The following is a 14560-nucleotide window of genomic DNA, read 5'->3' on the forward strand; positions in this document are numbered from 1 at the left end:
TATTTTCTCGTGCCTCTCCCATTCTTCGTCACCCACTCATGCCCCCAAGCCTAAAGCAACGGCTGGGAGAGGAGACATGTGGCAAGCCAGTGGGGATCAGCACCCCACTTGTAACTTTGGAGCTCCTTGATGAGTGGGCCTGCCCCAGGGTCTCCTGCAGCCCACCACCAGCACCAAGGGTGTGAGCCCAGTAAGCCTTTCCAGAAGGAGGCGGCGGCTGGGAATGAAGCGCCGAGTCCTGCACACCAGCCTAGACCACGGAAAACCCTCATCCGCTCTACCGAATGTCCCGTCTCTTCAGCCCCACTTGGTAAAAAAAAAATATATCTCTGTCTCCTTTCCCAAGACCCTAATCTTAACTCCGTGGATGTGGCTGAGAACCACCAGCATGTAATCCAGAAGCTGACATTTGGAGGGCCATCCTGAAGCTGAGCTAAGCCGTCCCGTGCAGAAGGGCTTTACTCCTAATGGGAACTGTCACTTCAGCAAGTTTAGCCTCTAATTTTTCACCTGCCCATCCAAATACTCCTCAACTCCTGATCACCATAAAAGAAAGATGAACCACATTCTTGAACAAACATCTGTAAAACTGGCCATGACTCTTCAGCTACCACTTAATCCACTTTCGAAAAACCCTCAGCGGCTGTCTGCTACATGGATACGTTTTCTTCTCCCATCACGTCCTGCCAAGCCTCGACTGGGGTGAACTGGAAGGTGAAGTGCTTCCTGAAGTGCCAAGCTCTGCCTCCAAGGGGAAGCTCGGGCCAAGCACTCGGACCCACAGGCCATCTGCTTCCCCACGGGAGATGCTGGGACCCCGGGGCCAACAGCCTGACAGCTGGGAAGTGCTCAGTCAAGGTTCAGAGCAGGTGTCCACATCTGCCAATCTCTGCGGGGCTACGGGATGTGCAAGTGTTTCCTGGGGGTGGAAGGGCTGACTGCTGGGGGCAGGCATGAAGAATGAGTGCCAGTTTGTCTGGGTAGCTTTACCAGAAACTTGTAGCAATTTGACAGAAGGGACAGGTAGGTTCTGAGGAACTAAGGACTTTCATGTATGGAACTAAGAAAATAAAAAAAAGTTTTCCTCACTGTAATCACCAGACCACAGGTCCTTCCTGACCAGATAAGTGTTAGGGTGGGGCTCCCGCTGAGGCCCTGCCACTCCCTACAGGCCGAGAAGCACCTGGCCCCACAGGGTCCTCTGGCTGGAGCCCCGAGCCCTGCTGAGTCTGCCCCATTTCAGACCTGCCCAGAGTGGGAGCAGGGCCGGGGGGTCCAGCCCCAGGTAAGCAGCCTGGCACCCCGACATCAGGAGTTTGAGAGAGCACCTGAGGGCGGCCCCCGGCACAGCAAGAAGGCCGCAGAGCAGGGGTCTCTGAAATCAGGGAGCGAAAGTGCCTGTTTCCCTCATCTGTAAAGCGGGCAACGAAACATGCCAAGTGTGTGGACAGCCCCTAGCTTGGGTTAAGGGACATCAGCAGGTCCCAGAACCACCACTAACTCACAGCTCAGTCCCAGGGATTCCAGCAGCCAGGTCTCCAAGGTTACCGCAGAGTCCCTGATTTACGTAAATGGGCTCTTTCCAAATAAAGGAAACTCATTAAATACACAGCTCAATATAATTTAATTTTTAGGCCTTCATAAATCACCTCCTCCCCCTCCCCTTAGTTTAATTAAATTAACAAACAGAGAAAAAGGAAACAACGACCAAAGAGTCAGGATCCCATGTCCCACATTTTATATGAGAAAATGTAGTGCCGTTGTGGTGGTCGAGGCCAGCGAGGCCAGCAGAGAAGGGACAAGGGCTGAAATGTCCCTTTTACCCTTTTTCACCCAAGGGAGGAGCAGGATAAAAATAAACAACCAGCCTGGCTCCCTGCCGAGGAGTGTTAAAGCTCCCAACAAATCACGTTTTCATGCAACCTAGTTAAGCCCAAGCCAGCAGCTAGGACACGGAAGAGACAGAAAGCTACACACCATCGCGGACCCTTCTGGGGCCCCTGGGACGCCTGGCGCAGCACCTCCCGCCAGCCTTGGTCTGCTGGCCCCGGAGACCATGTTGCCAGAGGCGACCAGGGCGCCAGGCAACGGGGCTCCATTCTCAGCCCCGGGCCGCTCTCCCAGAGAGGGCACCGCCCGCACTCAGTCCCGCACGGGCATCAGGAATCAGAAAGCAAAACAAAGTTAGGATCAGTTCCGAGGCTCCCCGGCTAGGGAAGAGGCTGCCCCTGGGAACGGACACACTTGATGGCTGCCCCGGAGGAGCACAGAGAATCGGTTCCCTTCCGGGGAACTCTCCCTTATGGGCAATCCCGACCCTCCCGGGAGTTTGCAGATCCTTAAAGAGCCCTCCCAACTCTAAGCCACTCTGCAAGTGCTCGTGGCCGCAGTGATGGGTCCTGGGGTTGTGGGGATCCCCACACTCTCCAAAACAAGGGTCCCAGCTCCCTGTGTCAGCCTCAATAGGTGGGAAGGCCGAGCACACTAAAACCCCCACTGCCTTGTCGTGGGGTCTGGGTACCTTCTCCCAGCAAAAGGGACAGCACCAGAGTAGAAGAAAGGACTCGTGTCCTGGCTGACCAAACCTCAGATTAGGAAATAAATTTCCCTTAGAGAATAAAGTCAAAGGGGGCTGATTACTCTGAAAAATCATGCAAAGAAAGACTTTAATAAGTTTATAAATCACACACTTCACACCCAACATCTCATTAACCACTCTTTCCGATACATGGCCGGGTCATGGACAGGAAGGCAAGGTTGATGGTATAAAAAGGGAATGGGAAAAAAGAAAAAGAAAAAAAGGGGGAAAGGGGGGGAAATATCTTGCTGATGATTCCCAGCATTTGGAGACAAGCCTGGAGGCAGAAGGCCAAGGGCCCCCTGAGAACCGCACAGTCTGCAAGCAGCAGCTGCAGCGCGGGCTGTGCACACACATTCACCCCGCGAGGGACGTGCAGGCAAGGCGCACCCACTCACGCTAAGGAGAAAGAAAAGCTGTGGGGAGGTCACGGCGAGGGGACGAGGGGGAAGGCCGGCTGCTTGTTTTTTTCACACACCACAGATTGCTGCGTTCTGTTCTCCATCAGCAGAGTGTAAAGGGAGAAGAGCCCCAGCAGCGAGGGCATGCACTGTCGTGAACTCTGGCATTCAGCTGCTCCCTTATTTTCCACTGAGAGGTTCTTTTAAAGGGCTTTCGGAACCTCAAATTAGAAATGAGACTATGAGCAAGAACTCAGCATAAATGTCACCCCTTATGCCAGCTATTCCATGCCTCCTCCTTCGGCCAACCAGCTCCATTACATTTCACAGGTGGAACCAGCTCCTAAGATTCCTTCCTTCTTTCAAGCAATAAAAATAAATAAATAAATGAAACTAAGTGAGCCTCCAATAAAAACAGAAAGATTAACAACCACATCTGAGAATCACAGGAGGGATCTGAAAACCCCCAAAGTCAACAAAGTTAAAAAACAGTAATGATTTCGAGTATGTAGGAAAGATTTGTCATGTTTCACACAGGAAAATCAGGTTAAAGGGCAGAGGGGGTTCCAGCTGGGAAGCAGGGCACTGAAATCAGGCGGCAAGCAGCGGATTAGTGTGTCACCCACAGCAGTTAGGATCCCGCTCCCACAAACCTACACCCTTTTACATTTCATAGCTGACAGCCAGTTCTAATCAGCTGTTCTATTTAAGGGACCTATCCGCAATGGGAAATCTATTTTCAGAAAGTAAAAGCAGAGTAAAGCTGCTCTTTCTTTTGTCTCAAGCGTCCGAGAAGCAGCAGCTAACAGCTGTCTCCGGCCGGGAAGAACAATATCCTACCTCGATGGCAGCTGCTTGCCAGGAGCGGGTCCTGGTGCCAGCGTCCTCTCTGGTCCCCTGACCCGGGGCAGAGGGACTGATGCGGGAGGCCAGAGGAAAGCCTTCAGGTCAGCGGGCCCCCCCGGGAAGGCCGGAACAAGCTGCGGGCAAGTGGCCTGTGGCACTTCTGGGGATGCCAGCCTTACAGCCCCCAGTTTAAGGAGCGCAGGCTGGCATTAGCAGAACCAAAACTGAAAGGAAGGCCGGGGAGTATTTCCGCCCGGGCTCCAAGTGCCCCATCGTAGGAAGGGCAGCCACGCTGCAGGGAGCTCGGCTCTCCAGTGGACGCTGAGCTCACACTTCTCAGCAGCCCCAGCCAGTGAGGGCGGGAAAGGGTGCCAGAGCACAGGGACGAGGGGAGCAGGGGTACACTGGAGTCAGCTGTGCTGTGGCACGACTCTTCGGCTTTTAACATGGCACTTGCTATGGCTAGACAAACACCAATTCTGATTTCTAATGTGCTCTCTGAAGTGAATTCCGTCATTGGAAGATCCCACAAAGATGCAAGGAGTCTATCTACCCTCCTTCCTATAAAATGCACAAAAGGCCCCAGCTGCCCAAGCAGAAACTGGGTAGTGCATCCCTGATGGCGGTGGGGCAGAAGAAAGCATCGAAGTTGCCTCATGGCTGGGTTCGAGTCCACCCCGCTGTGAACTTGCTGGGTGACACGGGCACTCTCTCTAGGTGTCCTCACTTAAAAATGAGGACAGCATACCAGTGAGAAAACGCACAGGAACACACTTTGCTGAAGCCATGAACAAATGTGCCTGTTGACTCCTAAACTGACCTTAAAAGGCAGTTCCCAGAAAGGATTTCAGAAATGTTTTGAGCAAAGGCAGCCGGGCTGACAGTTGTAAGGGCTAGTCATGTTCAAACGTATTTGTTAAAAGATCCAAACTCATCGCGTTATCCCCACACCTCACGTAATGTGGCTGGTCTGGGTCCTGCTCAGATGTGTGAAGCGGCCGTGGTGTGGTTTTCTGACCTCGCGGAGCTTACAGCCAAGAGGGGGAGACCGACGATAAACAAAGAAATACATCAATGAAAATATTATAAGGCTATCACAGAAGAAAGACTCTTGGGGCAACGATCAAGAGGGGAGGCCTGTCTAGAAAGCCCTTCAAGCCTTGCCTGAAAGCATTTAGATTCACAAATATTCCATCACTGCGCTGGCCAAACAACACCCAGTCTGACCCAGGGGCAGCTGCCAGTTTGTGACTCCCCGAATTTCAGATTATTACCTTCAGATACTGCCCTAAGAACATCAGTAAGTCAGAAGAGGGGATTATGTAGATACAAGGTCAGGAATCCAGGGTGCTTGAAGGAGCTGTGGGAGCCCAAACCACAGAATCTACAGAACTGTGGGTGCAGCTTCAACTTCAGAAAGAATAAAACATACGAAGTCAAGGTGAAGCACCATTACCCAAGAGAACTGCTGTAAGGTGTGTTCATTCAACAAGGGTTTCTTGAGCACCTACCATGTGCTCACTGCTGTCCCCATGGAGATGACATACAGGGCAGGAGGGACAACCAACAAGCAAGATAAACACACCCCGTATTACAGCCCATAAGATGCTGTTACCGCGAAGGAGAAAAGTAAAGGTGGGGAGAGGGAGAGCCGGGTGATCGGGACATCTGTGTAAAGGTCTGATGGAGGCTGGACATCATTCCGATGGAGAACTTTTTCAGTGACCTTCCACTCACTTGAAACATCAGACCCTTCAAATTTCATTCCTTCTCTTGACCAGCCAACAAATACTTACTGAACGCCCGCCAAGGATCTGGGGCTAGAGCAGTATCAGCAAATAACGAGACAGACCCCAACGTCCTTGTGTTTACAGTCCATGGAAGTGAAGAGAACTAACGGTAAAGAAACCCTCGTTTAACTGCCGTGGTGGTGAAGGCTACAAGGGAGATGGGCCGGATGTCCTTTAAGTACATAAGGAATCGAGTCACTGGTGTGGCTTTTCCCCCCAGTAAACGGTCCTGTAATGTTTCATGGGATTTTCTTCACGGGGGCTTCAGAGGGAAAAGAAATGGGCCTCATTGCTACTGCGTCAGAGCAGGCAGACTCGGGGAGCTCAGCAGCAGGAAGAGAGGCACAACAAAAGCCAATTTTAGTTTGTGATGTGCTTCCTAAGGTAAATTTGGTATTCCCAAAACGCAGTGGAGTGGTCAGGACAAAGACCCAAGATGTCAAAGACAGAGAACTGACGAGCTCTCAGGAGTAAATGTCTCCCAGTGTCCTGACCATGCCAAAGCCACCTCAATCCAACTGATCTCAATCTGTAGCCTAAACCTGTGTTTTAAATGGTACCAAGGATGCTCAAGAAGTAGTCAACTGTGGAAAATATTCTTCCAATGCTAAATACTTGGGTAAAAGGGAGGCAGAAGAAAACTCAGGTTGTGGGGAGCTCTTGCCTGCTTCTCCCTTGGTGACTCCTACTCAGCCTTCAAAGTCCCGCGCGGGCATCGTCTCCTTCCTGAAGTTTTTCAAAGCACCCAAAGCTCTGCCTGCTGTCCCTGGAGAATTAGCTCTTCCCGGTCAGGGCTTCCCCTGTACCTTGTCCACGCTGCCACGGTTACCCTTATCACAAAGTGCTCTGATTATTTACTTATACGCCGTCTCCCTTGCTGGATGGCAGTTTTCTGAGAACAGGAATCAGTCTTTCATTTTATGCCTCTCACACCCTGTATGTAATAAGGACTTACTGCATGTTTGTTGAATAAAACTGAATCATGGGGACAATTTAATCAGATCCCCTCATCTCCAAGATGGGAAAATGGGGACCCAGATAAGTTATTTTACTTGTCTAGGCTCACACAGCAATATGCAGCGACCCCAAACCTGAAGCTTGAGGGACAAATGTACTCACGATCCATTTTAACTACTTGCCTGTGGTCACAAGAATACCAAAAATCCCTGCAGCTTCTTTTTGACACAGGATCGTCAAAACACTTAAGAGCAAACAAGTAACATCCCAGAATTAAAGTATGTCGTTCACAAAGAATTAAACATTAAAGGCTGTCTAATTTCAAGTAGTCTCATGGCTGAATTCAGGTTATTTTAAACTCTAATAAATTGCTGTCTTGATTTCTTCATGGATTTAGATAAATCATCTGCCTTTGCCCAATGCCTCTAGTTCAGACAATCTGCCTTACTGTAACTTATCTGGGATAATGGTTCACCCTGAATTCCAAGGTATTTTTAGGACTGAAAAACATCACTGTGCAATTTAACCAGGAAGTGCCCTTTATTCCAGCTTTCTGAAGGAAGGTTTTTGTAACATTTCTACTTAAAAACATTTAGTGCACTGAATTTAATGCCAGAAAACATAAAGTATGGAATGCCACGTATTGGAAGGACTCGCTGGGAACGAAGGCCTAATAATCCGAGAGGCCTCTGCATTGCCAATGTCTATGCTTTCACTTAAAAATAACCTCGCGGGTGCCCTAGCACTTCATTTTACCAGGTGTCCCATGGCACAGCCGTGTCTTTTCGGGACAGGCCACAGTCATCCATCAATCTATTTCCTTCACCCACTGTTAGATTCCTACATTTTTTCACAGATAAATCTTCTCCCTCTATTTCTGTCTCTGGGCCTTTTCAGACTGAAAGAAACTATTTGGCAAATTCAGGAGTCTGTATTAAAAGAAGAAACATCTTAAATTGAAAAAGTCCTTAATACATTCTCCATTTTTATTGTCAGTGTTACTAGCAGAAAGGCTATCTTTTTAGACTGTGTTTAAATGGAAAAGTCAACATATACAGTTCTGTAATGAAGCCTTTTCTGGTCGTATAAGCATTAATAAGCTTAGCCACAGAAGGAGGTACAAGCAAATACATTTTAAAAAGCAAATTTAGAAGTTAGGAAATGCAAGGTTTATATTTCCTTCCCTCCATATGGCAAAACACTGTTGAAGACGGATATAACAGGTACATGGGATGTGCTGTACTGGTCTCTACTTTTGTGGATCTTTGAGCTTTCTGTAATATTTCCTTGATGCTCAACTTTGCTCAGTGGAGGCTGGTAGTGAATATATTTCACTCCACTAGAAGTATCACCCTGCTGTACAACTGTACAATTAGGTAAAATAACAAAACAAACAAATAAAAACCCTGGAAAAGGGAATCCTAGAGATAATCTAATCCAATGCCCTAATACTACAGATGAGAACACTGGGCCCAGCTAAGTGATTTTACTTGGCGAAGTATGAAGGAGAACTGACAATGTCCAGTTAAAGGCAGCCACCTGGGGCAGCACGGAGGAACGGGGTCTCGCCTGGGCTCTGCCCACAGAGGCAGACACCTGACCTTCCAGGTCCCGCCTCCTGGTGGGTTTGAGGAAGGAGCCACATTGCTCCCTGGAGTCCAGGCACCTCCCAGAATGCAGATCCGGGGTCCCAGCCCGGACCTTCGCAATCACCATCTCCAAAGTGGGTGAGACCTGAGAATCTGAACTCCTACGACCCTCCTCCTCTGGTGTTGCCATGGGCACTACAGCTTGAGAGCCTCTGAAGATCTATGCAGCTGTCTCCCCGGGGGATGTGCCACCCTGAGGGGAACATGGAGGACCCCTGCACCCCAGTCAACACCGCCTCTCCTCCAGCCTGTCTCCTGGAGCCAGCTACACCCAGCAAGCCCCCACCAACCCTGTACCCCAACATACAACCTCACTACCCCATCTGCCTGGAAATCACTAGGACCAGTCTCATCGTACCCTTTACCCTGTTTATGTCAGTCATCACAGGAAGTCCAGGTCTCCTGGGACATTCCCTGGCTTCCTGGCCTGTCCTCAGCACAGTCCCCTACGTCTTCACCCCACTCAGGGCATCTCCTTCCTGCTCTGACAAGGCCCAGCTCCTCCTGAGAACACAGATTCTCCGGAGCCCCCTGCGGTGGTGGCCAGTCCCTCTTCCACACCCTCGTGTCCTGCAAGTGCACTAGGGCACCCTCTGCCCCTCATTCCACTTCCAGACCATTTTCCCTTCTTCCTCACTCAAACCACACAGCTGGATTCTCCTGCCAGCCCTGGCTGCCCACTGCTCCTGGCTGTCACTGTCTCCAGCACGTCTCCCATCACAATTCTTGGTGCATTTGATGTCCACATGGGCCCTTCCCACTGTGGCCTCCTGGCCTCTGTTATCTTCTCGCCACCACTTCAGCCCCCTCCCCACATACAGCACAGCTTCAGCCTTATAATTTCCAGAGCAGCCCCTTCTCATCTCCGTTTCAAGCATCCCGTTCTGGCCACTGCCTCCTGTCTTTCCAGCTCACTATTTCTAGTCTTTCCAATTCACTGCAACCTACAACCACCGACCCTGAGGTAAGGGCACACCTTACCTAGCCCCTGCGAGGTTCCAGGCACACACTTGTGTGCTATATACATAGCAATCTATTTGCCTTAACTTACTCAATCCTCACAGTGACTGATCTGGGTTTTTCAGATGAGGGGCATCAGAATCTGAGAAAACCAGAATCCGTCTGAGGTATTTCAAATAGAGGAAGTATAAAAGGCAGGGAATTGGAGAGCTGAAAAGCCAAACAGTGAACAGTGAGGCAACCTAAAGGTTAGCAAGAGCAGGAAACTGCTGCCACCCCTAGGGCTGCAGGAACATAGGAAAAGGTGGTATTACCAGTACCCAGAAGCCAGGGCCATCCATGGGAGCTGATGCAGCGCGGGAGACTCCGGCAGGATGGAAAACACTGCTCCCGAAGAGGACAGCACAGGGGAGAGACCCTGGCTTTTCCCTTCCTGTGCCCTCCAAGGTCCCACCAGGGCCTCCCATTGTCCAACTGCGCTGGAAGCCAGTTGGCAAGGAAATCTGGGGGGTGGGGTGGAGGAGATGGCCCCTTGCAACACAGAGAGAAGCAGAGGAAGGGTGGAGAAAAGATCTAAGAGCAAACAGGCAGGGAGAAAGAGAGGCATTAAGTAATTTGCCTAAAGTCACAATGTCGACTGATTTCAAAACTTCCTACAAAGTACAGTAATCAAGACAGTGTGTGCTGTCACAAGGACAGACAGAGAGCAACAGAAGAGAACTGAAGGCCCAGAAATGAGCCCATGCACTTACAGGCACTGATGTCACCAGGGTGCACGACAATTCAATGGGGGACAGGATGGTCCTTTCGACAAACGGTGCTGGGGAAACTGGATATCCACATGCAAAAGAATGACCCATACCACACACCATATTTAAAAATTAACTCAAAATGGGTCATGGACCTACATGTAAGAGTTAAAACTATAAAACTCTTAGAAAAAAAACATAGGTATAAATCTTCATGACCCTGGATTAGGTGATGGTTTCTTAAGCATGACACTTAAAGCACAATCAAAGACAAAAGTGAAAAACTGAATTTCAGCAATATTTACAACAGTTGTGCTTCAAAGGACACTATTAAAGAGAGTGAAAAGAAACTCACAGAATGGGAGAAAATACTTGCAAATTACAAATCTGCTAGAGGACTAGTATCCAAAATATGTTTAAAAAAAAAAAAAAAACTCTTACAACTCAACAATAAAAAGACAACAGATGAATGTAACAGATCAATGGACATTTGGGTTGTTTCTACTTTTCAGCTATTACGAATGATGGGCACAAGTTTAGAATGGACATGTTTTCATTTCTCTTGTTAAACCCGTAAGAGCAGGTTTTAGTTTCCCAGCTGCTAAAACAAATATCATACAATGAGTTGGTTTAACAAGGGAATTTACTGGCTCATGGTTTCAGAGGCTGGAAGGCTGGCTTCCTCCTGGGGTCAGTATCTTCTGGCTGGCTGGCAATCTTTGGGGTTCCTTGGCAATGCACATGGCAGCATCTTCTCCTTCCTCTTCTGAGGCCCGCTGACCCCTATGTTCTTGCTCCTCGTGGTTTCTCTCTCCAGCTGACTCCTGCTCTGCTCATAAAGGACCCCAGCAACCCCCTAAAGCCCAGCGTGATGCAGTGGGCACACCTTAATGGAGGTCACATCTTGAAGACCTCTTACTTACTATGGGGGTACACCCACCAGAAGGCGTCTTAAGACCAAGAACACGTCCAAACTGGGGTACAAAACGCAGTCTACCACAGAGTGGAATTCCTGGGTCACAGGAAATGGCATGTTTAACTTTTTTTTCCAGATAAAATATACATAGAATACAATTTTCCGTTTTACCCATTTTGAAGTGTACAATTTGGTGACATTAATTACATTCACAATGTTGCACAACTATCACCACCATCCATTTCCCAAACAGAAACTCTGTACCCATTAAGCAATAATTCCCCATTCTCCCTCACCCACAGTCCCTGGTAACCTCTAATCTACTTTCTGCCTCTATGAGTTTGCCTATCATAGATATTTCATATAAGTGGAATCATACAATATTTGTCCTTTTGAGTCTGGGCTTATTTCACTCAACATGATGTAGTCAAGTTTCATCCATGTAGTAACACATATCAGAACTTCACTCCTTGTTATGGCCAAACACTATTCCACTGCATGGATGCACCACATTTGCTTCCCATTCTTCTGTTGATGGACACTTGGGTTTTTTCACCCCTTTTGGCTACTGTTATTAGTGCTGCTATAAACACTGGCATATAAGTATCTGTCTGAATCCCTGTTTTCAGTTCTTCGGGATATACACCTAGGAGAACTGAGGGTCATATGGTAATTCTATGATTAGCTTCATAAGGGAGTGCCAAACTGTCTTCCACAACAACTACAGAATTTTACACTCCTACCAGCAATGCACAAACGTTCCACTTTCTCTGCATCACACCAACATTTGTGATTGTGTGTCTATTCCATTATAGCCATCCTAGTGGGTGTGAAGTAGCATCTCACTGGTTTTGATTTGCATTTTCCTAATGGCTAATGATGTTGAACATCTTTTCATGTGCTTATTGGCTATTTGTATATCTTCTTTTGAGAAATGTCTATTCAAATACTTTTCCCATTTTTAAATTGGGTTTGTATTTTTATTTATTTATTCTGGATACAAGTCCCTCATCAGAAATACGATTTGTGAGTATTTTTTCCCATTCTGTGGCTTATTTTTTTCATATTTGTAACAGGTATCTTTTAAAGGACAAACGTTTTAATTTTTTATAAATTAACCTGAGCAAACTTTGAGAGTTAAAGCTGAGAACACAGGTTATCAGGAGATAGAAAGAGGGTAGAGATCAGCATTTGATGCTGAAGGAGTATAGAATGTTCAACAAGACTGACTGTATAGATCCAGAAATGGAAAGCACAATACTGTGTAATGGTATCATAATTACACTGTATTACACAATACTGTAAGTATACTGAACAAAGATGACTGTGAACACAGTTGAAAGAGGAAGTTTAAGGAAATGTATGACACCAGAAGGATAGAAGATAAAGACTGGGACTATATAACTTAGTGAAACCTAGAGTGGTCAAGTATGGCGATTAAATGTACAAATATAAGAATGTTTTTATATGATAGAGAACAAATGTCAACTTTGCAAGGTGTTGAAAACGGGATGGTATTGAGGAAAAATACAATCAATGCAAACTAGAGTCTATAGGTAACAGTAACATCGTAATGTGCTTCCATTAATTGTAACAAAAGCAATATACCAAAGCTAAATGTCTATAAGAGGGGGATATAAGGGAGGGGTATGGGATTCTTGATGGTGGTGCTGTTGTCTAACCTTTGTATTGTATTTTATTTTTATTTTTTATTCATTATTCTTATTTTAATTTTCTTCTGGAGTAATGAATGTGTTCAAGGGCTGATTATGGTAATGAATGCACAAATACATGATGACACTGTGAATAACTGACTGTTCACTGTGGATGATTGTATGGTATGTGAATATATCTCAAAAAATTGCACAGGAGAAAAATAGAGGGTAGAAGTGCTGGAGAAAATATGGTGAGAGGGATGTACCTATTCACTACTGGGGAAGTAGAATGGTACAGCCCATCTGGAGGGCAGTGCGGTGATTCCATAAGAAGCTAAGTATGGGGTTACCATAAGGTCCTGCAACCCCATTATTGGGTAAATACTTGCAAGAACTGAGAGCAAGGATACAAATGGACATTTACACACTGGTGTTTATGGCAACAGTATTCACAATTGGCAATGGATGGAGGTGGCCTAAGGGTACATCAACTGATGAACCGAATGGTGAACTGTGGTGTGTGCATACAATAGAATATTGAGCAGCTGCAAGAAGGAATGAAGTTGTGAGGCATGCAGCTAGGTGAATGGATCTTGAGGACAGCATTTTGAATGAAATAAGCCAGGCACAAAAAGACAAACATTATAACGTCTCACTAATACAGACTAACTATAATGTGCAAACTCTGAGAATTAAATCTTAGAGCACAGGTTATCAGGGGAAAGGCTTATTGTAAAGGTTCCTAGATTATAAGCTCTCACAGCAGTCACATCTATTCCTGAGTTGTAATGGTTATCTCTGAATTCTGAGATGCTAAGCTCTTTGTGTATAACTTGGTCGGTCCCTGGAACTTTGGGTACCCGTGTGACATCTGAGACTCTGAGCTAGAGTTCGGCAGCTATGAATGTCAGTATTACTCCATACAGCAACTGTTAAAACAGCTGAAAAAGAATCAGACTTCAATTAGAGATATGAATGAAGCTGATCTGATTGGGAACTAAGGCAAATCGGACTAAAGGGAAGATACTGATGTATTTTAAAACTTCAACTTCTGTGTGAAACCAAAGGAAAAGATGTTTATTTGGTGCAAAATCTATATTTTAACTTGTATGGTCAGCTTATTCAAACACTTATAATTACACGGAACTTTGAATAGGGAGTGAGATCTGGTTGGTTTGTACAGGCTAGTATAAAGCCCTGAGGCATCCCAGAGTAATTTGGGCTCAGAATAAAAATGTATTTGCAAAGCCCCCTTGAGGGACTGGGGGAAAATGTGGAAATATTAAACTTCCCCACCTGGGGAATTACTGATATTCTCACAAGCATTGGGGACAACCAATTTAGAATGCCAAGCCCTCAATCTTGGGGCTTGCCCTTATGAAGCTCATTACTGCAAAGGAGAGGCTAAGCCCACTTAAAATTGTGCCTAAGAGTCACCCCCAGAGAACCTCTTTTGTTGCTCAGATGTGGCCTTTCTCTTTAAGCCAGCTCTGCAGATAAACTCACTGCCCTCCCTCCTATGTGGGACATGACTCTCAAAGGTGTACATCTCCCTGGCAACGTGAGACATGACTCCCGGGGATGAGCCTGGACCCAGCATGGTGGGACTGAGAAAGTCTTCTTGACCAAAAGGGAGAAGAGAAATGAAACAAAGTAAAGTTTCAGTGGCTGAGAGATTTCAAATGGAGTTGAGAGGTCATTCTGGAGGTTATTCTTATGCGTTATATAGATATCCCTTTTTAGTTTTTAGTGTATTAGCATAGCTAGAAGGAAATACCTGAAACTGTCAAACTGCAACCCAGTAGCCTTGATTCTTAAAGACGACTGTGTAACTATGTAGCTTACACGGTGTGAATGTGTGATTGTGAAAAGCTTGTGGCTCGTACTTCCTTTATCCAGTAAATGGACAGATAAGTAGAAAATGGGGACCAAAACTAAATTAATAATAGGGGGGATGGGGGGTATGGGATTTTTGCATGTTCTTTTTCATTATTTTTATTCTTTTTTTGGAGTAATGAAAATATTCAAAAATTTATTGTAGTGATGAATGCACAACTAT

The 14560-nt window shown here is 46.6% G+C and overlaps 1 protein-coding gene across 4 annotated transcripts in view; it reads right to left on the bottom strand.

The window, feature by feature from the left end:
* DHRS7B (dehydrogenase/reductase 7B) overlaps positions 1-14560 on the bottom strand; it is a 54293-nt gene that overhangs the window by 25103 nt on the left and 14630 nt on the right. Inside the window, exon 1 of one of the 4 annotated variants that reach the window (XM_037810382.1) lies at positions 1978-2232. The exons of 2 other annotated variants lie outside the window; for them this stretch is intronic. In XM_037810382.1, the coding sequence (XP_037666310.1) occupies positions 1978-2099 (122 nt within the window). In that variant the 5' untranslated portion in view covers positions 2100-2232. Of the gene's footprint in view, positions 1-1977; positions 2233-3819; positions 4023-14560 lie in introns of those variants that run through there. One more of the 4 variants, XM_037810383.1, reaches the window with a different exon arrangement.

Source organism: Choloepus didactylus, chromosome 18 (genome assembly GCF_015220235.1).
Source record: "Choloepus didactylus isolate mChoDid1 chromosome 18, mChoDid1.pri, whole genome shotgun sequence".
Lineage (NCBI taxonomy): Eukaryota > Metazoa > Chordata > Mammalia > Pilosa > Megalonychidae > Choloepus > Choloepus didactylus.